The sequence below is a fragment of the Mobula hypostoma genome, chromosome 18 (genome assembly GCF_963921235.1).
Source record: "Mobula hypostoma chromosome 18, sMobHyp1.1, whole genome shotgun sequence".
Lineage (NCBI taxonomy): Eukaryota > Metazoa > Chordata > Chondrichthyes > Myliobatiformes > Myliobatidae > Mobula > Mobula hypostoma.
Window position 1 is genome coordinate 4678361 of NC_086114.1, and position 23847 is coordinate 4702207.

Genomic DNA, 23847 nt, shown 5'->3' on the forward strand with positions numbered 1-23847 from the left:
GGAAGTGCTGGGGTTGGAGGTCGTTCTCACACAGGGAGGAAGGCAGAGAGGGACCGAGACACGGTTCTGAGTGTGTGAGACAGACAGCACCGGGGGTGGGGAAGAGAGGGAGGGAGAGAAAGAACGACAGTTCGGTCTCCAGGTCCGGCACTGCGTCCGGGAGTCCCGGGACCCCACGGGACCCCGAGAGAGGGGGTGCTGGGGTGTGGAGACCGTTCCTGACGGCGCTGGGGTGTGTGTGTGTGGATGGGGGGGTGGGGTGGGGGGGAGGAGGAGGGTGGGAGGGACAGAGTGTTGCAAATTCAGAGCCAGCTGCACACACAGACAGACACACACACACAAAAAGAGAAGAAATCATGTGACAGAAACGGAAATGGCCAACAGCTGATGCCTGGTTCAGGTGAAGTATCCATGTTTTAGAGAGGGCACCAAATCCGAAACCTTTCTACTTTATTTCTGCCGATCGGCCACATTTTCTCCGCCCTTCCTCTCACAAGCGAGCGTGTGTGTTTGCTGCAACTTTGTGCCTCCATGTCTCCCTCCCCACCCCGTTCCCCCCACCCCCCAGGTTTGTATTGGCTGCGGTGAAGTTTGGTTAATCTGCTCTGGAGCAGTGGACTTCCCCTGTTCAATTTCACCCCGTGCAAATCGATACATTATTTGTTGCCATTCGAGGCTGTGACGTTGCCTCAGGCGGCGGGGGATTCCCACCGGGTGGGTTTCTCTCTACAGCCCCCACCAGCTCCCCGTTGTGCCTTCTCTTTGCGTGTTCTGCTTCCTTGTGTTAGTGAGCGGGGGTCTGGATGGAGAGACCCGACCCCGGCCAGCCCTCCCCCTCACTTCTCCAACAACAATCATGCTCTGACACAGCTCAGCTCTGTTGTGTCCTGGTATGGGGGGGCTCTGCTCCGTTTTACTGCGATTTTAATTTGAGGTGACAATTTTTTTTCCCTCCCCAAGTGCTTCAGAGAGAGACAGAGAACAAAAGGGACAACAGTGATCGAGTGGGATAACAAAAGACGCTTTCTAGTTCCTCATTCCGGGAGGTTTTATTTTCCAGCAGACCCACTGCATTTGATGAAGCCTGTTTTTTTTCTTGTCGAGAGGAATTGAAGATGGCACCGGACGAATGAGTGTGTTTTTTTCACTTAAAATGACACTTGGGGGCCGTGACTCGCATTGACGTCTGTCTGAAGAACTTCTTCAGCCCAGAAATTGTGTCCAGGTCTTTTGTTACCGAGTCCCCGTGTTTGTCTGCGGCTTGGATTCCTCCACACCTCGGGCCGGCTTCCTTTGTCTGAGTCCCCCCACCCCCCGACGCTGTCAATGTCATGGAACTAATGTTTGCTGAGTGGGAGGACGGTGAACGTTTTTCCTTCGAAGACAGTGACCGCTTTGAGGAGGATTCCCTCTGTTCCTTCATCTCTGAAGCCGAGAGCCTGTGTCAGAATTGGCGGGGATGGAGGAAGCAGTCGGCCGGTCCAAATTCGCCCACTGTTAAAATCAAAGGTGAGACAAGTCTGTTTTCCCTCCTCTTAGAACATAGCACAGGAACAGGCGCTTCGGCCCACAGGTTGTGTCTAACTAATTAAATTAGTAATCAGTTGGCCAACTAACCTAATTTCTTCTGTCTATACAATGTCCATATCCTTCCATTTTCCTCATATTCACGTCTCTTAAACGTCCCTAATGTATCTGTCTCTACCACCACCCCAGGCAGCACATTCCAGGCACCCACCACCCTAAAACATTTGAAATTAACCCCCCTCACTTTAAATGCACCCCTTCTGGTATTAGACATTTCAACCCTGGGAAAAAGATGCTGCCTGGCTACTCCATCTGTGCCTCCCATAATCTTATAAACTTCTGTCAGATCTTCCCTCAACAGGGTAAAACCAAAGATGGGACAGTTCTATTTTTCCTCCTCATATTCAGTGTTCTGGATAGAGTTCTCTAATTTTGCAGATCAGTTTGACCTGAACAGCTCATCAATTTGATCACATCTAGTTATTGATGCAAGTACATGCTATTTTCATCTCTAAAGTGTGTAATCTCTGCAAACTTAACTCAGAGCATTTTAATTGTATTTGTTACTCTGGCAGGAAGATGGTGTGGTTCTAAACTTATATGAAGCTTTGAGAATAAGATAGAATATTATATTGCAGTCTTAAACTTTATTTGCCTGTCTTTTTTGCGAACAAGAATTATTTGGCACATTTTGGAGCAAGACTGTTAATTTGATGTGCATTATTTATGGGGGCCATGTGTTGCTGAGAGTCCTGTAGATTTATAATTCATTAGTAGCGCTTTATCCTGTCATTATTGCAACATTCTGCGAATGGCTGACACTTGGTGCCGTCCGGAGTTCCACCCTGCAATTTCTTTGCACATCGCGAGTGGTTTGTGAAGATGAGAATTTTTTTAAACTCCAAGTTCAAAGTAAATTTTATTATTCAAGTACAGTATATATGTCATTGTTCATTATCTTGTGGGCATACTGAGCAAATCTATAGAATAGTAACTGAAAGATCAATGAGAGTGCAGAAGAGGACAAACTCTGCAAAGGCAAATATAAATAAATAGCCATAAGTGATGAGAACATGAGATGAAGAGTCCTTGAAAGTGAGATTATTGGTTGTGGGAACACTTTGAATGATGGTGCAAGTGAGTGTAGTTAAAGAGCTTAATGATTGAGGGGTGGTAACTGTTCTTGAACCTGGAGGTGGGAGTCGTGAGGCTCTTGTGCCTTCTGCCTGTTGGCAGCAGTGAGAAGAGAGGATGATCTTGGTGGAGGGATTCCCTGATGATGGATGCTGCCTTCTGGTGTCAGCAACCATTGAGAGGGCTTTGCCTGTGATCTATTTAGAGAGACGGGCCCTTCCGGCCTAACAAGCCACACTGCCCAGCAACCTGCCTATTTAACCCTAGCCTAACCATAGGACAGTTTGCAAAGACCAATTAGCCTACTAGTGGTCTTTCTTTGGACTGTGGGAGAAGACCCGAGCATCCAGAGGAAACCCACGGGGTCAAGGGGAGAGTGTACAAACTCCTGACAGGTGATGTCCAGTTAAATCAGGGATTGCTGGGCAGCACGGTTTGAAGGGCAGGAAGGGCCTATTCTGCACCGTATCTCAATAGATAATAAATAAACGAAATTGAACACTGAATGTTGACACCCCGAGCGGACCATAGCACCTGCCAATTTCTATGCATGCATTTGGTTCATTGCTACATGGGTTTTGTTAGTGGTAAGGTTTGCCCTTGGGGATAGCATGTGCCATTATCTTCCTGCAATGATAATGGTGCCAGATGAATTTGTATTGTTTCATTACTCAATGGCTATTGACACTTCAAAGCTTTTTTTTAAAACAGTGTATGGCTTATGAACATGAACTCTTCCAAAATCTCTGTTGCCCAGAGTTTTTCACAGGCACCACTTCCATGCTCACCAACTAACTGTGGGCCTCTGTTTGGAGCTGCCTGCATTTTAATAAATTGTTTTCAAATTCTTCCATCTCTCCCTGACCATTTCCTGCCCTTCAACCCTGTCAGGTCTCATGCTCCTCCAACCTTGACCTCAAGGGTATCTGAATTTATTTTTGCTAGTGTTTGAGGCTGTGTTGGAGCTGGTAGCTCTGGAATTTCTTCACTAAACTAGCCAGCCTTCCTAGAGCAGGGGTTCTGCCATGGACCCCCTGACGTCGATGGTGGGAAAGATGCTGAAGTCAACTGTAAAAGATGAAACTACAACACATCTGGGTAGCAGTAACAGGATCGGTCCAAGTCAGCATGGATTTACGAAGGGGAAATCGTGCTTGACTAATCTTATGGAATTTTTTGAGGATGTAACTATGAAAATGGACAAGGGAGAGCCAGCCAGTGGATGTAGTGTACCTGGACTTTCAGAAAGCCTTTGATAAAGTCCCACATAGGAGATTAGTGGGCAAAATTAGGGCACATGGTATTGGGGGCAGAGTACTGACGTGGATTGAAAATTGACTGGCAGACAGAAAACAAAGAGTAGCGATTAACGGCTCCCTTTTGGAATGGCAGGCAGTGACCGGTGGGGTACCGCAGGGTTCAGTGCTGAGACTGCAGCTGTTTACAATATATATTAATGATTTAGATGAGGGAATTAAAAGTAACATTAGCAAATTTGCCGATGACACAAAGCTGGGTGGCAGTGTGAAATGTGAGGAGGATGTTATGAGAATGCAGGGTGACTTGGACAGGCTGGGTGAGTGGGCAGATGCATGGCATATGCAGTTTAATGTGGATAAATGTGAGGTTTATCCACTTTGGTGGTAAGAACAGGAAGGCAGATTATTATCTAAATGGAGTCAAGTTAGGAAAAGGGAATGTACAACGAGATTTAGGTGTTCTTGTATATCAGTCACTGAAAGCAAGCATGCAAGTACAGCAGGCAGTGAAGAAAGCTAATGGCATGCTGGCCTTCATAACAAGGGGAATTGAGTATAAGAGCAAAGAGATCCTTCTGCAGCTGTACAGGGCCCTGGTGAGACCACACCTGGAGTACTGTGTGCAGTTTTGTTCTCCAAATTTGAGGAAGGACATTCTTGCTATTGAGGAAGTGCAGCGTAGGTTCACGAGGTTAATTCCCGGGATGGCGGGACTGTCGTATGTCGAAAGATTGGAGTGACTGGACTTGTATACTCTGGAATTTAGAAGGCTGAGAGGGAATCTTATTGAAACATATAAGATTAAGGGATTGGACACGCTGGAGGCAGGAAGCATGTTCCCGCTGATGGGTGAGTCCAGAACCAGAGGCCGCAGTTTAAGAATAAGGGGTAGGCCATTTAGAACGGAGTTGAGGAAAAACTTTTTCACCCAGAGAGTGGTGGATATATGGAATGCTCTGCCCCAGAAGGCTGTGGAGGCCAAGTCTCTGGATGCTTTCAAGAAAGAGATGGATAGAGCTCTTAAAGATAGCGGAATCAAAGATTATGGGGATAAGGCAGGAACTGGATACTGATTGTGGATGATCAGCCATGATCACAGTGAATGGCAGTGCTGGCCTGAAGGGTCAAATGGCCTACTCCTGCATCTATTGTCTATTGACCAATACCATTAAGCAAGGGGTCCATGGACCACAGGTTAGGAGCCCCCGCTATAGAGACTGGCGTTAAAATCTCTTTGGGTTTTGGCAAAATACCCTGATTGTCTAATGTCAAATTTTGTTAATGTTTCTATGAAGAAATTAACAAATTTCATATTTGTCAGTGATAATAAACCTGATTCTGAAGCATCTTGGGATGTTTCACTGTATTAATGTGAGGGCCCATGCTTGCTCTTTTTGTAGCTGAATTTAAAATTGCTGTGTGGTTATTTGGACAACAGGCAGCTTTGAGTTAAGATGGTGGTGGTGGAGAGGAGATATTGAAAAAAAGGCCCAGCTTGTGGCTTGCATCTTGCAGGAGGAGCTGTGGAAGATTTTTACAACAATTTGTGCAGTATTTAAGGGCTGGAAGAGATTGTAAAAGTACTGAATGTATGTGGGAACTATCTGAACAGCTACTGCAGGCAGTTTGTGTTTAGAATTACTTGCAATAGTTTGCTTGGAGTGTAGTTTTTTATTTGCATGTTTCCTGCAAAGTTTGCATGTTTTTGTGGTACTGTATAATGTTTAGATTGCATAGAACACAACATTACAGCACAGACAGGCCCTCTGGCCCAAAACATTGTTCCAGTTGTTTAACCTGCTCCTCAACATCAATCTAACCCTCCCTTCCTACACAGTGCTCCATTTTTTTTTATCATCCATATGCCTGTCTAAGAGTTTCTTAAATGTCTCTAATGTATCCGCCTCTGCCACCACTTCCAGTTCCACACACCGCCTCTCTCTATCTAAAAACTTTACCTCTAACATCCCCCTCTATCCTTTCCTCCAATCATCTTAAAGTTATGAGCAACTCATACAAAATGCTGGAGGAACTCAGCAGGTCAGACGGCATCTATGGAAATAAATAAAAGGTTGATATTTCGGGCCGAGACCCTTCATCAGACTGGAAATGAAGCCGGGGGTGGAGGGGGGTGGAAGATGCCAGAATAAGGAGATGGGGGAGGGGATGGAGGACAAGCTGGCAGGTGATAGGTGGAGGAGGGGGTTGAAATAAGAAACTGGGAGGTGATAGGTGGAAAAGGTAAAGAGCTGAAAAGAAGGAACCCGACAGGAGAGGCGAGTGGACCATTGGAGAAAGGGAGGGAGGAGGGGGCACCGGTGGGAGGTGTCAGGCAGGTGAGAAGAAGCAGTGAGAGGCCAGAGTGGGGAATAGAAGAAGGAAGGAGGAGGGGAAAAAGTTACCAGATGGAGAAATCGATGTTCATGCCATCAGGTTGGAGGCTGCCCAGGTGGAATATGGGTCCTCCTTCCTTTCTAGTCCTGAAGGAGGGGTTCAGCCCGAAACATCAACTGTTGACTCCTCTCCATAGATATTGCCTGACCTGCTGAGTTCCTCCAGCATTTTGTGTGTGTTGCTCTGGATTTCCAGCATCTGCAAAATCGCTTGTGTTTACCTTAAAGTTATGCCTCCTTGTATTAGTCATTTCTGCCTTGTGACATAGTCTCAGGCTATCCACTCAATTTATGCCTCTTATCAACTTGTACACCTCTAACATCTTGGAAATCTATTTCTATTTGCATGATGTATGTATGCAAAATGGGTATTAAATTTATCAGTCTTGTGTGCAAAGGGTAACTAGACTTAGAGATATAACACAGAGCAAGCCTTTCAGACTGAACCACCCAGCAGCCTGCCTATTTAACCGTAACCTAATGAACCGACAACTTACAATGACCAGTTATTCTACTAACAACTGCATCTTTTGGAATGTGAGAGGGAACCCACGAGTTGATGGGGAGGAACGTACAACCTTCTTCCAAATGACATTGGAATTGAACTCTGATGCCCTAAATTGTAATAACATTATGCTCATATCTTGGCTACATATAAAGCAACAAAACCTTTGAAAATTTTTTTTCCAGTAAACGTGTATATTCATGCTCCATGGCCTGGTTCTCTGATCATGGGGGAAATGAGAGAAGAACTTTGTCACGATTGAAATCCAACACGGCCATCTCTGTAGTAAAGAAAGAGGAATTGAGTGGAGTTTATTGTCATTTGAACAAGTCCAAATTTGCACAGTTGCAATAAAAGAAACTATCTTGCAGCAATGTTACAGGCACAAAGCATTAGAGACACAGTATTAAAAGTGTGCTCTATTTTAGAGCTGTCCCAATGCAATGAGACACAATTAAATGTGAATTTTGAACGCTAACTATGGAGGATTTAGTTCTGAGGTATGTACATATTCCTTTAATTCTACACAAGTTTAGTTTTAATCTGGTAAATCTGTGGAATTGTTTGCCACAGATGCATGTGGAGAAGGTTGTTGTGTATATTTAAAGCAGTGGTTGATGGGTTCTTGATCAATTAGGGTGTCAAAGGTTACAGGGGGAAAGCAGGAAAATGGGATTGAGAAGGATAATAAATCAGCCATGATGGAATAGTGGAGCATTCGATGGACCAGATGGCCTAATTTTGCTCCTATGTCTTATGGAAATGAATTCAAAGTAGTTGTTCTTGTTTATTTTCAAAGGGTCAATTAAAAAGGGCACACAGAGTTAGTTGTGGTCGTAGAACTTATGGCTGTATTGATTTAACCTAAATTCTTGTAGTGGAATTTGTCTGAGAAGAGATTTTTAAAAAGCCTTGCAAGGTAAGGACTGGTTCCGCCACTTATTATTGTGGGTGGTGTTAGGCCCCTTATCTAAGGAAAAATGTTGGAGAGGGTCCAGAGGAGGTTCACTAGAATGATTCTGCGAATGAAAGGGTTAACATGAGTGTTTGATGGCTTTGGGCCTGTATTTGCTGAAACTTTGAAGAATGAGAGTGATCTCATTTAAACCTATTGAGTATTAAGACAGAGTGGATGTGGAGAGGATGTTTCCTATAGTGGAGTCCAGAACTAAAGGCACAACCTCAGAATAGAGGGGCGAACATTTAGAACAGAAATGAGGATGAATTTCTTTAGCAAGAGGGTGGCAAGTCTCTGGAATTCATTGCCATATACAGCTGTTGAGAACAGGTCACTTGGTATATTTAAAGAAGAGGTTGATTTTTTTTATTATTAAGGATGTCTAAGGTCATGGGGAAAAAGCAGGAGAATGGGGTTGGGACAGAGAACAAATCAGCCATGATGGGAAGGCAGAGCAGACTTGATGGGCCGAATGGCACTATTCTGTTCCTATGTCTTACGGTTTTATGGTCTTATTAGAATGTACTGAAGTTAGCAAAAGTAAAAAAAAAACTGTACATGCTTAAAATTAGAAATTAAAAACAAAATTCTGGAAACACTTAGCACGTCAGGCAGCGTCCACAGAGAGTGAAAGAATTAATGTTCTAAGTTGGTGACCTCTCATCTTCATGATGCTAATGATAGATCACTAAATTGAAACATTATCCCCCAGTTTCTTCCCCCAGGCACTTAATCTGATCAACCATTCTGGTTAAAGCCTCCCACTCCCCCGCCACTGCCACCCCACTGTATCCACTACCCCCGTCACTGCACTACACTATAAACAGTTTAACCCACATTTTAAAAATGCTGTTTATATTGTAAATACATGCTGGTATTTATGCATGTGGTCGCATATTCGTACTTTAACTTCTAACTTTATATTTAATGTAAATATTTATTCTTTATAACTGTTGAATGTTGTTTTCTGTTGCATGTCACACCCTGACCAACACACCACAGCAAATTCCTAATACATACAAAGGTTCACTCAGTGGCCACATTATTATATACACCTGTACATTTGCTCGTTCATGTAAATTTCTAATCAGCCAATCATGTGACAACAGCTCAATGTATAAAAGCATGCAGACTCGGTCAAGAGGTTCAGTTGTTGTTCAGACCAAACATCAGAATGGGGAAGAAATGTGATCTTAGTGACTTTGACCGTAGAATGATTGGTGCCAGACGGGGTATCTCAGAAATTGTTGATCTCCTGGGATATACACAGTTTGACAGTTTATAGAGCATGGTGTGAAAACAAATAACATCCAGTGAGCAGTGAAAATGCCTTGTTAATGAGAGAGGTTGGAGGAGAATGGCCAGACTGGTTGAAGGTGACAGTAATTCAGCTAGCCATGCATTACAGCAGTGGTGTGCAGAGAGCATCTCTGAACGCACTACATGTTGAACCTTGAAGTGGATGGGCTACAGCAGCAGGAGACCAAACCGAGGTACCAAATACTGAGTGTATATGGTGAATGAAGTTGATCCTTCATTTTTCTCTCTGTCCACAGATGCTGCCTGAACTGTTGAGTATATCTGGTATTTTCTGCTTTTTTAAAAGCTAAAGTACTAACTAATATCACTAACTAACTTAGTTACTGCCTGTTAGGCCTGCTGGCTGTTAGGGCAGCAATGAAGGTCCTCCATCTCTGTCTTTGGGCATCAACAAATTTTGATCTTGGTCTTGATAGACTTTAGGGCTTTCTTCATTGTGCCATTAGCTTCCTCTTGGTTTTTACTACTGTCAACCATGCAAGTCCCGGGTGGAAGTTGGGGAATACTGTTGCACTCAGATGTAGAAGGATTCTTCATTGCTGCTTCCATAAGTTTTGTTTGAGCAGTCAGTTGTTAGCCGTGAGTTAAACCCCCGAACCTGGAGGACCGGTGGACCACTGTTAGTCTGGCCTCTACCCTTTGACTGGTTTGGCAAGGGTGACCCCACCAAGAGCCAAAGCATAGCTCTCTGGGTCATTGAGGTATGCAAGCCTCCAAAGCACAGCAAGGATGTGGTCCTCTTGGAGGTAATGTTAATAAAATTTGATTTAATTCCAAAGTACAGGAAAAATAAACATCACAATGCTTTTAATTTTTCATATTTCAGTGAGATTAGATACAGCTGCTCAGGAGTAGTTGGACATGTGGTCTCACGGAATTCAGTCCCCTTGTATGTTGAATGCTCATCCCTCAATTGGTGAGATCTGCTGTTTTGTGGAGAACTGGGTTTCCATGGTTAACACCTGCTGGATGTGGCTCAACTGGTTCTTAGTTTTACGATGAATGAGAAATTAAGTCACCTATGTACTATATATTGTCTTCAACCCAAATAAATAATTTCAGAGTCAGGTTTATTATCAATGGCATATGTCATGAAATTTGTTGTTTTGTGGTAGGGTTATATTTCAATATGCAAAAATACTGCAAATTATGATAAAAATATGTGTATATGTTTGTAAAACATTGTAGTTGAAACACTAACATGTTCCCAACATTTCCTATCTCCGTAAACAGCTCAAGTCTTGTAACTCTGAACCCTGCTCCTGATTTTTTAATCCCTCATTCCCTTGTCCTGGAGGTCAGTCCCAAGCTCTGCAAGATCCCCCTCCCTCAACCTCTCGTCTGCCCCATCACCCAGGGCATTCTCCCCTCTTGCCTCTGCCATCAGAGAGGAGATACAGGAGTCTGAAGACATGCACTCAACTTTTCTGGAACAGCTTCTATCCCTCCATCAGATATCTGAATGGACAATGAACACTACCTCACTATTTTTGCTCTCTTTTTGCACTTTGCAATTTGTAGCTTTTAAAAAAATTTAAAATGTATTGCTGTGAACTGCTGTCGCAAAACAAATTCTACAACGTGTTAGATTTTTAATTTGAATCTGCTCTTTGAGATCCTCCTGTAAAGACGTCTTTGACTCGGGGGATCTGAATACATTTTTGTCTGCTAACCTGCCCATGGATAACCTCGTTAAGACTATGGTGCCATACTGTAATGTCCATCATGGTTGTGGCTCACAATTAGTTTTTATTCGATTCTTAAGAATGGTGTTGGGGGCAGCGCAGGGAGTTGGAGATCAGATTGGGGTTTGGAGACAGGGATAAGAGGAGTTGGACGTCAGGCAGTAAATGAAGATTCGGGGCAGGAGTCTGGGTGTTCTCGATGGGTTGGTGGGCCTTGTGGATGAAGGATGGTGACCCTTCTCTTCTACCCCCACCATCCCTGTCGTCAAGTTCCGGGGTTGTACAGGAGATCAAAGAATGAAGTCAACAAGTTGGAACTTGAGCACTGAGGATGCCAACCACCTGTTCCACAGTCTCTTTGACCCACTGCATCAAGAAGGAGGTACAGATGCATCAAGACTAGGACTGCCAGTCTGGGTACCAGCTTCTTCCCTCATGCTGTGAGACTAATGAATACCCTTTCACCACTTGTCACTAGGACAGCAAACTATTTACTGTGAACCTGTGTTTTGCACTACTGGCACTTTGAATTATATTTTACTGACTTATTTGTGCTAATATTTTATATGCTGTATGTAATGTACAATGTTTTGTGCACTGTGGTCCAGAGGAGCATTATTTCATTTGGTTGTATATATGTAATGTAAGATGACGATAAACTTGAACTTGAGGTCTGAAGTTTAAATATTGAGGTCGGTGAGTCTGGAAGTCAGTGGCCCAATGTCTTGAGAGTCTTGAGCTAAGGACTCCAGAGGCCTGTGTATGTGTGAGAGAGGGAGAGAGAGTGGGAGGGAGGAAAAGGGCTTCTTTTGTGTTTTTGTTGTTGTTGTGCTGTTGTTGCTTATGTTGCCCTGAACATTTTGGGCATGCTACGTTGGCGCTGAAATGTGTGGCGACTCTTGCGGGCCGCCCCCAGCATGTCGTGTTGGCTGTTAATGCAAACAAAGCACTTGGCTGTGCATTTTGTGATCACTGATGGGTACGTGATTCTGAATCTGTATGCTAAAGGTGCTGTGTAAATTCATATTGTTGCTGAGCCTCAGTGTGAATGACACAATGCAGTGTTTACAAATGCTAGTAATGCACGTTATTGTACTGGATCTGATGCAGATGCTTTGAACACCATGATGAGATTGCAAGGCTTACTTTGCTTAATGTAGTGTTACATTACAGTAAGTAGCTCTTTACAGGGATCTGCTAAGGCTGTGTAAATGCATGAGCAATTCATTACAGGGGAAGCGTATTGTTTTTAAAGGATAAAATAATTATTTAATGATTTTAACATTGCACATACTTTAAAATGCATTGGGCCGTGAATGCTTTATTTTATTCTGGCAGCTAAGCTGGTTGTGGTGGTGTTTGGCAGGGTTCTCAACTCTGAGGATCCAGACCAGAGCTTGAGGGTGTGATAATGACAATGGTCAGGAATCAGCATCAGGTGTAATGTCACTGCCTTGTGTCGTCAATCTTGTTTCTTTGAGCAGTGGTACAGTGCAATACATAAACAATTACTTAGTTATTATAAGAAATGTAAAAGTACTCTAGTGCAAAAAGGGAAAAGCAGTGAGGTAGTGTTCATCGTCCATTCTGATGGCCGAAGAGAAGAACCTGTTCCTGAGTTGTTGAGTGTGTGCCTTCAGGCTCCTGTACCTCCTCACTGATGGTAGCGATGAGAAGAGGGCATGTCCTGGGTGTTGGGGTCCTCGATGGATGCTGCCTTTCTGAGGTATCGCCTTTTGAAGGTGGCCTGGAAGCTGGGGAGGTTAGTGCCCATGACTTAGTCCATTACCAGTCTTCAGAATCAGGTTTAAAAGCACTGCCGTTGGTCATGAAATTTGTAATTTTGCAGCAGCAGTATAGTGTAATACCAAAAGCCCCTATAAATTACAATAAGATATGTGTATGTATATAATGGTGTAAATATAAATTACCTAGTTGTGCAAATAGTGCGCAAAAATAGTGTGTTCATGGTTCAATGTCCATTCAGAAAACGATGGCACAGGGGAAGAGGATGTTCCTAACAGGTTGAGTGTGGGTCTTCAAGCTCCTGTATCTCCTAACGTGCTAGTAATGAGAAGACAGCATGTCCTGGTGATGGGATCCTGCATGATGGATGTCGCATTTTGAAGATGTTCTCTGTGCTGGGGAGGCTAGCACCCACGATGGAACTGACTGAGTTTACAAGTAACTGGGTTCCAGGCATAATCTTGGCCTGATGTGAGCAAGTGTTTGGATCCAGCCATGGTGGGTGGAGGTTTTAAATTCAAGTAATGAAGTAATCAGGAATGTAAATTAAAGAAGTTAGTATTAGTGTTACTATCAGATTATCAGAAAGTCATTCAGTTTTGCAAAAGGCTTTTGGGAACGGTGGTAGTTAATATGTTTACAGCAAACTGTCACCTGGAGCAAAGTGCCCCCTTCTCATCACCACCATCAGGGAGGAGGTACAGAAGCCTGAAAGCACACGCTTAATGCGTCAGGAACAGCTTCTTCCCCTCCGCCATCAGATTTCTGAATGTACAATGAACCCATGAACACTACCTCACTATATTTTTTGCTCTCTTTTTGCAAAATTTAATTTTTTTAACATTTCTTATTGTTACCTGTAGCTTTTTATGTATTGCACAGTACTGCTGCCACAAAACAACAAATTTCACAACATAAACATGAGAGATTCTGCAGATGCAGGAAATCCAGAGTAACACACACAAAATGCTGGAGGAACTCAACAGGGCAGGCAGCATTTATGGAAATGAATAAATAGTTGATGTTTCGGGCCGAGACCCTTCATTCAAGACATGAAATTTCTCAAAATGTGTCAGTAATGTTAAACCTGATTCTGATTCTGAAGTGATAATGACCAGATTTGGTGATCTTGTGAAGTTGTGTATCCCGCGATAACTGCTGGGTGCCGTTCCCTGCTTAGAGCTATGTTATTTTTTTTGTCACACACACCTGAAGGAGCAGGTGAGACCTTGGTTAAATATTGCACCTCTCTGCCTTTGGAATTTCTTCCCTAGTGACTATACCTTCCTGACATAGAACGAGGGATATGCTTGCTCCTTTTGAAGGTGGGAAATGCTTGCAGTGCCGGCAGTTCAGGGAAGTCACTATGCTGAATCTGGTGAGGAGATGTAGTCCTGTGATATGTAGAGCAGATTGTTTGTGTATACGCTGCTCAGGGTGTGAGTGGTGAGCTGATTGGGCAAATTGTGAGGTGGCTGATGAAAGGATGTTTCCTTTGTGGGAGAATCTAGACCTGTGGGGCTGGGTTTCAGAGTTAAGGGGACATCGAATTGTCTGATAGTCTCCATAAGACATAGGCTGAGTGGCCTGATTCTCCTCCTATCGTCGGAAACGCCATTTGATCATGGCTAACTTACTATAGCTCTCATCTCCATTCTCCTGCCTTCTCCCAATAACCTTTGACACCCTGAATAATCAGGAACCTATCAACCTCTGCTTTAAATATCCCCAGTGACCTGACCTCCACAGCCGTCTGTGCAATGAATCCCACAGACCACCACCATCCGACGAAAGGAATTGCTCCTCATCACTGTTCTAATGGGACATCTTTCTATTCTGAGGCTGTACCCTCTGGTCCTTGACTCTCCCACTGTAGGAACCATCATCGCCACCTCCACTCTATCTAGGCCCTTTGATATTTAATGAGGTCACCCCCTCATTCTAATAAACTCCAGTTACTTCAGGCGTACAGCCATCAAATGCTCTTTGTATGTTAACTCTTTCATTTCCAGGATCATTCTTGTGCACCTCCTCTGGATCCTCTCCAATGCCAACACATCCTTTCTTAGATAAGGGTTCCAGATCGGTTCACTATTCTCAGAGATGCGGAAGAAGAAATTCCCTAGATTGGTGAATCTCTGGAGTTCTCCAGCACAGAGCTGTAACTTCTAAGTCATTGAGTATATTCAAAGCTGTGATAGATTTTTCAGACACAAGAGAGTTGTGGGTTATGGGGGACAGGCAGCAAGGTGGAGCTGAAGTTAAGAACCAAACTATTTGAATGGTGTAGCAGGTTTGAGGGGACCAATGTCTCCTTGTGCTTCTATTTCTTATGAGGAAGGTGCTTTCTGTCATCTACCTCTGGTAAATCCAGGGATGACTTCTGGTTTGATCTTTACACTTGAGTACAATTAATAACATAAACTTTAATTCTACTTTTGTGAGACCTGCCCTAAATTGGGGAACCACTTCTTTGAGCATCTCCACTGTATCTGCCAAAAGCGGAATTTCCCAGTGGCTAAACATTTTAATTCTGATTCCCATTTCCACTCTGACATGTCAAGTCAAGTGGGTTTTTATTGTCATTTCGACCATAAACTGCTGGTACAGTACACAGTAAAAATGAAACAATGTTTCTCCAGGACCATGGTGCTACATGAAACAACACAAAACTACACTAGACTACAGACTTGCACAGGACTACATAAAGTGCACAAAACAGTGCAGGGCAGTACAATAATTAATAAACAAGACAATAGGCACAGTAGAGGACAAATTACAATATAATAATAAATGATGTAGATGTCAGTCTAGTCTCTGGGTATTAAGGAGTCTGATGGCCTGGGGGAACCCAAATGCTTAACGGTACCTTTTGCCAGATGGCAGGAGGGCTGCCTCTTGTGCCAAGATGAAGCCACCCTCAGGGTGGGGGAGCAACACCTCGTATTCCATCTGGGTAGCCGCCAACCTGATGGCATGAATATCAATTTCTCTTTCTGGTTTTAAAAAAAAGAATTCCCTTCTCTCTCCTCCCCCCCCCCCCCACTTTCTCTATTCCCCTTTTTGGCAATTTACCTCTTTTCACTTGCCTATCAGTTCCCCTGGGTCCCCCCCCACCCCCCTTCCCTTTCTCCTATGGTCCACTCTCCTCTCCTCTGAGTTTCTTTCTTCTCCCGCCTGGCTCCACCTATCGCCTGCCAGCTAGCCTCCTTCCCCTTCCCTCACCTTCCGGTTCTGAAGGGTTTTGGCCCAAAATGTCGTCTGTTTATTCATTTCCATAGATGCTGCCTGACCTGAGTTCCTGCAGCGTTTTGTGTGTGTTGCTCTGAATTTCCAGTATCTGCAGACTTTCTCGTGTTTATAGATATTAAGAGCACTCTAAGCATCAGGGCGGTGGGAAAAATAGATATTCATTTGTATAGCCTCAAAAGTAACCCAAAGCTATTCGAACCAAGTTGCCTCAAGATGAGATGTGAGGAATACACTCAATGCCTGAGACATGTTTGATGTCTCTGGAGTTGTACACTATAGATTTCAGAAGGATGTGGGGAGTGGGGGGGGGGGACCTCATTAAAACCTATTGCATACAGAAGGACCTGCAGAGTATGGACATGAAGATGTTGTCCCCAGTAGTAGGAGTGTCAAGGACCAGAGGGCACCATTCAGAATAAAGGGACATCCATTTAGAAGTGAGATGAGGAATTTCTTTGGTCACCGAGTAGTGAGTCTGTGAAATTCATTGCCACAGATAACGGTGGAGGCAAAGTCTCTGGGTATACCTTTAAGGCAGGGGTTGTGTTCTTGATTAGTAAAAAGGGTTACAGGGTGAGTGAAGTGAGAAGAAAAAAATGTCAGCCATGATGGAATAGCAGAGCAGACTCAATGGGCCGAATGACCAAATACTGCTCCAATACCTAATGGCCTTATTAGGGTTGCTGATCAAAATTCTGTTGAAATGTGAAGTTTGAGGAGGTGCCTGACTTTCCAGAGAGGGGTTGAGGACAAAGTGGTTAATGTTTGGGAGAGGTGTAATGTTTTGAAACTTCTAAACATAAAACTAATTGAAAACAAAAACAGGAGCCGGGAATAATTCATCTTAGTTTTGTTTTTACTTTGAGCGAGGAGCATGTAACGGTGTAATGACGTATGCCATTCGCATACCTCGTACATAAAACCCGTAAGGAATTATGTCAATGACAAAGAATGCTTAATTAAACAATATACTTGCAATATTTCTCAAATATTTCTGAAATACTAAATACACAAACAGGTGGAGGGGCCAGAACTAGATGCGTGTGGATACTGGGAGCGGTTGTGGGACATGACAGGTGGAGGGGGGGGGGTGGTCTTGTGGATAATTGGACAGTTGTTTCTACCTGCTAGTACAATGGGCCAGATGGTGTCACTTTCTGCAGTATCAGGTTAGGAGCAGGGTTGAGGTGTTTAAATACACTTTCCTCGCCAACCTCTCCTGTTCCATCACTTCCACTGTACCTGGGACCGTAAGAAATATGGGCAGAATTAGGCCATTCAACCCATCAAATCTGCTCCACCATTCATCAGCCTGATTTACTATCGCTTTCAACCCCATAATCCTGCCTTCTCCCCGTAACCTTTAACGCCCTGACAAATCAATGACCTATCAACTTCCGTTTTAAATATATCCAATGGCTTGACCTCCACAGTCATCTGTGGCAATGAATTTCATAGATTCACCACCCTCTAGTGAAAGAATTTCCTCCTCATCTGTTCTAAAGGGATAGCCCTCTATTCTGAGTCTGTGCGCTCTGGTCTTGACTCCTCCACTATAGGAAAGAACCTCTCCAAGTATCTAGGCCTTTCAGCACTTGATGGGTTTCAATGAGATCCCCTCTCTATTCACCTAAACAAACGTGAGGATGGGCCCAGATTAATCAAACACTCTTCATATGTTAACACTTTCATTCTCATGAATCTCCTCTGGGCCCCCTCTAAAGCCAGGACATCCTTTCTTAGATAAGGGGCCCAAAGCTGCTGTCAGTTCTCCAGGTGTGGTCTGACCAATGTCTTGTAAACAATCAGCATCGTATCTTGCTCCTGAATTCTAGTCCTCTCGAATTGAATGCTGGAAGAACACGTACTTGTACATTTATTTATAGGATCCCAAGGATTAGTTCATTAGTTTAACTAATACAGTTTGGAGTGTCGGAGTTCAGTCCTGGCATCCTCTGGAAGGAGTCTGTCCATCCTCCCTGTGGAATGTGTTGGTTTCCCCTGGGTGCTCTAGTTTTCTCCCACAGTCCAAAGACATACTGGGTAGGTTAATTTGTCATTGTAAATTATCGGATGATTAGGTTAATTTGGGTTGTAGGGGATTGCTGAGCTGGAAAGGCCTACTGCATGTTGCTTCTCTAAAATATATAAATAAATTGATATGAAGAGCTGGTTCCACCCAAGCCTGAGGTCAATACAGAAGCAAGATATGATGCCTGTGGTTTATAAGGCATTGGTCAGACCGCACTTGGAGTACTGAGAGCACTTATTTTGATAGTAGGTTTGTCCTGACTGGGTGGAGTGAGCTAGGGCTTTTCCAACTGGAGTGAAGGAGCATCTGAGGTGACTTGATAGAGGTTTACCAGTTAATACGAGGCCGATAATAAGGGATGGGTTGCACCTTAATAAACGGGGCACCAGCATTCTGGCAGGCAGGTTTGCCTCTGCAACATGGGTGTGTTTAAACTAAGTAGTCGGGGGGGAGGGGATGAACTGGAAACATAAACATAAAGCTCAAGAAGGGATCGTACAGTATGGCCAAGTGAAATAGGAATTGATATGGGAGGTGAGGGGAGTAATGAATTAAAAGTATTATATATGCATGCACGGAGTATAAGAAATAAAGTGGATGAGCTTGAGGCTCAGTTGGAAATTGGTAAGTACGATGTTGTGGGAATAACAGAGACATGGCTTCAAGTGGACAAGGCCTGGGAAATGAATATTCAAGGGTATACGTCCTATCGAAAGGACAGACTGATGGGCAGAGGGGGTGGGGTGGCTCTGTTGATGAGGAATGATATTCAGTCCCTTGCGAGGGGGGACATAGAATCAGGAGACGTAGAGTCAGTATGGATAGAACAGAGAAATTCTCAGGGTAGAAAGACCCTAATGGGAGTTATCTACAGTCCCCCAAACAGTAGATTGGATGTAGGGTGTAAGTTGAATCAAGAGTTAAAATTGGCATGTTGCAGAGGTAATGCTACAGTTGTTATGGGGGACTTCAACATGCAGGTAGACTGGAGGAATCAGGTTGGTACTGGACCCCAAGAAAGGGAGTTTGTGGAGTCCCTCCGAGATGGATTCTTAGAACAGCTTGTACTGGAGCCTACCAGAGAGAATGCAATTCTAGATTTAGTGTTGTGCAATGAACCGGATTTGATCAGGGACCTCGAGGTAAAGGGGCCATTAGGAGGTAGTGACCATAATATAAGTTTTAATCTACAATTTGAGAGGGAAAAGGGAAACTCGGAGGTGTCAGTATTACAGTTGAACAAAGGGAGCTATGGTGCTATGAGGGAGGAGCTGGCCAAAGTTCAATGGAACAATACCCTAGCAGGGATGACAGTGGAACAGCAATGGCAAGTGTTTCTGGGAATAATGCGGAAGGTGCAGGATCAGTTCATTCCAAAGAGGAAGAAAGATCCTAAGGGGAGTAAGGGGAGGCCGTGGCTGACAAGGGAAGTAATGGACAGTATAAAAATAAGAGAGAAGTATGAGTAGCAAAGATGAGTGGGAAGCCGGAGGTTTGGGAAACTTTTAAAGAGCAACAGAAGGTAACTAAAAAAGCAATACACGGAGAAAAAAATGAGGTACGAAGGTAAACTAGCCAAGAATATAAAGGAGGATAGTAAAAGCTTCTTTAGGTATGTGAAAAGGAAAAAAATAGTTAAGACCAAAATTGGGCCCGTGAAGACAGAAGCGGGTGAATTTATTATGGGGAACAAGGAAATGGCAGATGAGTTGAACAGGTACTTTGGATCTGTCTTCACTAGGGAAGACACAAACAATCTCCCAGATGTAATAGTGGCCAAAGGACCTAGGGTAATGGATGAATTGAAGGAAATTTATATTAGGCAGGAAATGGTGTTGGATAGGCTGTTGGGTCTGAAGGCTGATAAGTTCCCGGGACTTGATGGTCTGCATCCCAGGGTGCCTAAGGAGGTGGCTTTAGAAATTGTGGACGCATTGGTAATCATTTTCCAATGTGCTATAGATTCAGGATCAGTTCCTGTGGATTGGAGGGTGGCTAATGTTGTCCCTCTCTTCAAAAAGGGAGGAAGAGAGAAAACAGGGAATTATAGACCTGTTAGCCTGACGTCGGTGGTGGGAAAGATGCTGGAGTCAATTATAAAAGATGAAATTACGACACATCTGGATAGCAGTAACAGGATCGGTCCGAGTCAGCATGGATTTACGAAGAGGAAATCGTGCTTGAGTAATCTGCTGGAATTTTTTGAGGATGTAACTATGAAAATGGACAAGGGAGAGCCAGTGGATGTAGTGTACCTGGACTTTCAGAAAGCCCTTGATAAAGTCCCACATAGGAGATTAGTGGGCAAAATTGGGGGCAGAGTACTGACATGGATTGAAAATTGGCTGGCTGACAGAAAACAAAGAGTAGCGATTAACAGTTCCCTTTCAGAATGGCAGGCGGTGACCCGTGGGGTACCGCAGGGTTCAGTGCTGGGACTGCAGCTGTTTACAATATATATTGATTTAGATGAGGGAATTAAAAGTAACATTAGCAAATTTGCTGATGACACAAAGCTGGGTGGCAGTGTGAAATGTGAGGAGGATGTTATGAGAATGCAGGGTGACTAGGACAGGCTGGGTGAGTGGGCAGATGCAGTTTAATGTGGATAAATGTGAGGTTATCCACTTTGGTAAGAACGGGAAGGCAGATTATTATCTAAATGGAGTCAAGTTAGGAAAAGGGGATGTACAACGAGATCTAGGTGTTCTTGTACATCAGTCACTGAAAGCAAGCATTCAGGTACAGCAGGCAGTGAAGAAAGCTAATGGCATGCTGGCCTTCATAACAAGGGGAATTGAGTATGGGAGCAAAGAGGTCCTTCTGCAGCTGTACAGGGCCCTGGTGAGACCACACCTGGAGTACTGTGTGCAGTTTTGGTCTCCAAATTTGAGGAAGGACATTCTTGCTATTGAGGAAGTGCAGCGTAGGTTCACAAGGTTAACTCCTGGGATGGTGGGACTGTCGTATGTCAAAAGATTGGAGTGACTGGACTTGTATACTCTGGAATTTAGAAGGCTGAGAGGGGATCTTATTGAAACATATAAGATTATTAAGGGATTGGACACGCTGGAGGCAGGAAGCATGTTCCCGCTGATGGGTGAGTCCAGAACCAGAGTCCACAGTTTAAGAATAAGGGGTAGGCCATTTAGAACGGAGTTGAGGAAAAACTTTTTCACCCAGAGAGTGGTGGATATATGGAATGCTCTGCCCCAGAAGGCTGTGGAGGCCAAGTCTCTGGATGCTTTCAAGAAACTCTTAAAGATAGCAGAATCAAAGGTTATGGGGGTAAGGCAGGAACTGGATACTGACGGTGGATGATCAGCCATGATCACAGTGAATGGCGGTGCTGGCTCGAAGGGCCGAATGGCCTACTCCTGCACCTATTGTCTATTGTAAATCGAGTGGAGTTTTTCACAGGATGGAAATGGCTAATACAAGGGGGCATAATTTTAAAGTGATTGGAGGAAAGTATACAGGGGCGTGTCAGAGGTATGTTTTTCACACGGAGAGTGGTGGGTGCAGAGAACGCCCTACCACGAGTGGTGGTAGAGGCAGATACATCAGGAACTTACAAGAAACTCTTAGACGGGCACATGAATGATGGAAAAACGGAGGGCTATGTGAGAGGAAGGGTTAGATTGATCTTGGGGTAGGTTTAAAAAGTTGGCACAAATCCGTGGGCTGAAGTGCCTGTACTGTTCTTTGGTCCTAGCACTTCTAGTCAAGGCTTCTCACTCTGTGCCCCCATCCTCTTGGGGGGGCCCCCCATAAAAAGAATTCTAATCTTTGCATCTGTGTAAGCAGCATTTATTTTAATTTTCAAAGACCTCTGCAATTTGGAGCAGTTCTCATGACAGTAACAGAACTGCATCCCCAATTTCTCATCTCTGGCACCCTCTTGACTCAGTGTCTCCTGGACTTTTCTGTTTTTAGAACATAGAACATACTGAAAACTACAGGATGGCACAGTACAGGCCCTTCAGCCATGATGTTGTGCTGCTCTTTTAACCTACTCTGAGACTTCAATCTAACAGTTCCTCCTCCCTAAATGCAGCATCTTCAAAATCCAATACTTTGGTATCTTCTGCTCGCTAAAAAAATATTTGCCCTCCTTAATGTATTGACTATGATTGAATACTTTTTCCACACTTTCCTTTCTATGAATTTTTAATTCTGAATAAAGCCTGTTTTTGTAATACAAAAAAACTCTCACTAATCTAATATGCAATGTTGTTTTGACCCTGAGTGCTGTTGCCTTTGGCAGATTAGAATGCTGCCTTGACCACACTGATGTGTTCAAGTCTTATCTGTGATTTTTAGACTCTGTTATCACACTAAGATTTTGAAACTTCAGTTGTGCAAAGTTCTCTGCTCCTGGAACATAATTTCCCATCTGTTTTCCATTACCAGAGACTCCTTGACACTAAGTTTAGGTAAACGCCATTATTTATCTTTCCATAAATTTGAGCCAGTGTAGCCCCAACTGACTTTTATTGTGATTTGTACTAAGAGCCATTTACACATTACGGCAATACCCTATAATTGCTTGTACCCTTGATTATATAATGCAAGTCCTTGTGTTCAGAATATTCAGAAGCATTGGGCGTAGCTACAAAGCCTGCCAAAATCAGCAAGACACACCTTTACTTCCAACTGTGGCCTCTCACAGAGACACGGATGTTTTGTTCCATTGTTGGTAGCCACACTTTCACCTTAAAATCCCATCAGGCCATAAGACATAGGAGCAGAATTAGGCCATTCAGCCCATCGAGTCTGCTCTGCCATTCCATCACGGCTGATCCCGGATCCCACTCAATCCCATACACCTGCCTTCTCTCTATATCCTTTGATGCCCTGACTAATCAGGAAACTATCAACTTCCACTTTGAATATACCTGGGGACTTGACCTGCTGAGTATTCCACAGATTCGCTACTCTCTGGCTTAAAAAAAAATTCCTCCTTACTTCTGTTCTAAAAGATTGTCCCTCAATTCTGGATACCTCCACCACAGGAAACACCCTCTCCACATCTACCCTAAATAGTCCTTTCAACATTCAGTAGGTTTCAATTAGCTCCCCCCGCCCAGAATTCTTCTAAGTCCAGTGAGTACAAGCCCAAGGCTGGCAAACACTCCTCATATGTTAACGCCTTTATTCCTGGAATCATCCTTGTGAACCTCCTCTGGACTCACTCCAATGACAGCACATCCTTTTTGAGATAAGGGGCCCAACACCGTTGACAACACTCCAAGTGCAGCCTGACTAGTGTCTTATAAAGGCTGAGCATTATCTCCTTGCTTTTATATTTTATTCCTCTTGAAATGAATGCCAACATTACATTTGCCGCCTTTACTGCAGACTCAACCTGTAGGTTAAGCTTCTGGGAGTCTTGCACGAGGACTCCTACGTCCCTGTGTACCTTCTCCCCATTTAGATAGTCCACACTGTTGTTCCTTTTACCGAAATGCATTGTCATACATTTCCCAACACTATATTCCATCTGCCACTTTTTTGCCCATTCTTCCAATTTGTCTAAGTCCTGCTGCAATCGTATTGCTTCCTCAGCACTACCTACCCCTCCACCTATCTTCATATCATGTACAAACTTTGCCACAAAGCCATCAATTTCATTATCTAAATCATTGACAAACAATGTGAAAAGTAGCGGTCCCAATACTGACTCCTGAGGAACACCACTAGTCACTGGCAGCCAATCAGAAACGGTCCCTTTTATTCCCACTCACTGCTTCATGCCTGTCAGTCATTCCTCTATCCATACCAGTATCTTTCCTGTAATGTCATAGGATTTTATCTTGTTAAGCAGCCTCATATGTGGCACCTTATCAAACACTTTCTGAAAATCCAAGTAAATGACATCCACTGCCTCTCCTTTGTCCACCCTGCTTGTTACTTCCTCAAAGAAGTCTAACAAATATGTCAGGCAAGATTTCCCTTAACAGAAACTGTGCTGACTTTGACTTATTTTATCATTAGTCTCCAAGAACCTCAAAACTTCATCCTTGATAATAGATT

The 23847-nt window shown here is 43.8% G+C and overlaps 1 protein-coding gene across 3 annotated transcripts in view; it reads left to right on the forward strand.

Moving 5' to 3' along the window:
- The first annotated feature begins 275 nt into the window (after window positions 1–275).
- Window positions 276–23847, forward strand: part of zswim8 (zinc finger, SWIM-type containing 8) — a 187452-nt gene continuing 163880 nt past the window's right edge. For all 3 annotated transcript variants that reach the window (XM_063070363.1, XM_063070365.1, XM_063070364.1), the window contains exons 1-2: window positions 276–400; window positions 961–1509. In XM_063070363.1, coding sequence (XP_062926433.1) covers window positions 1332–1509 — 178 coding nt within the window. In that variant the 5' untranslated portion in view covers window positions 276–400; window positions 961–1331. The remainder of the gene's footprint in view (window positions 401–960; window positions 1510–23847) is intronic.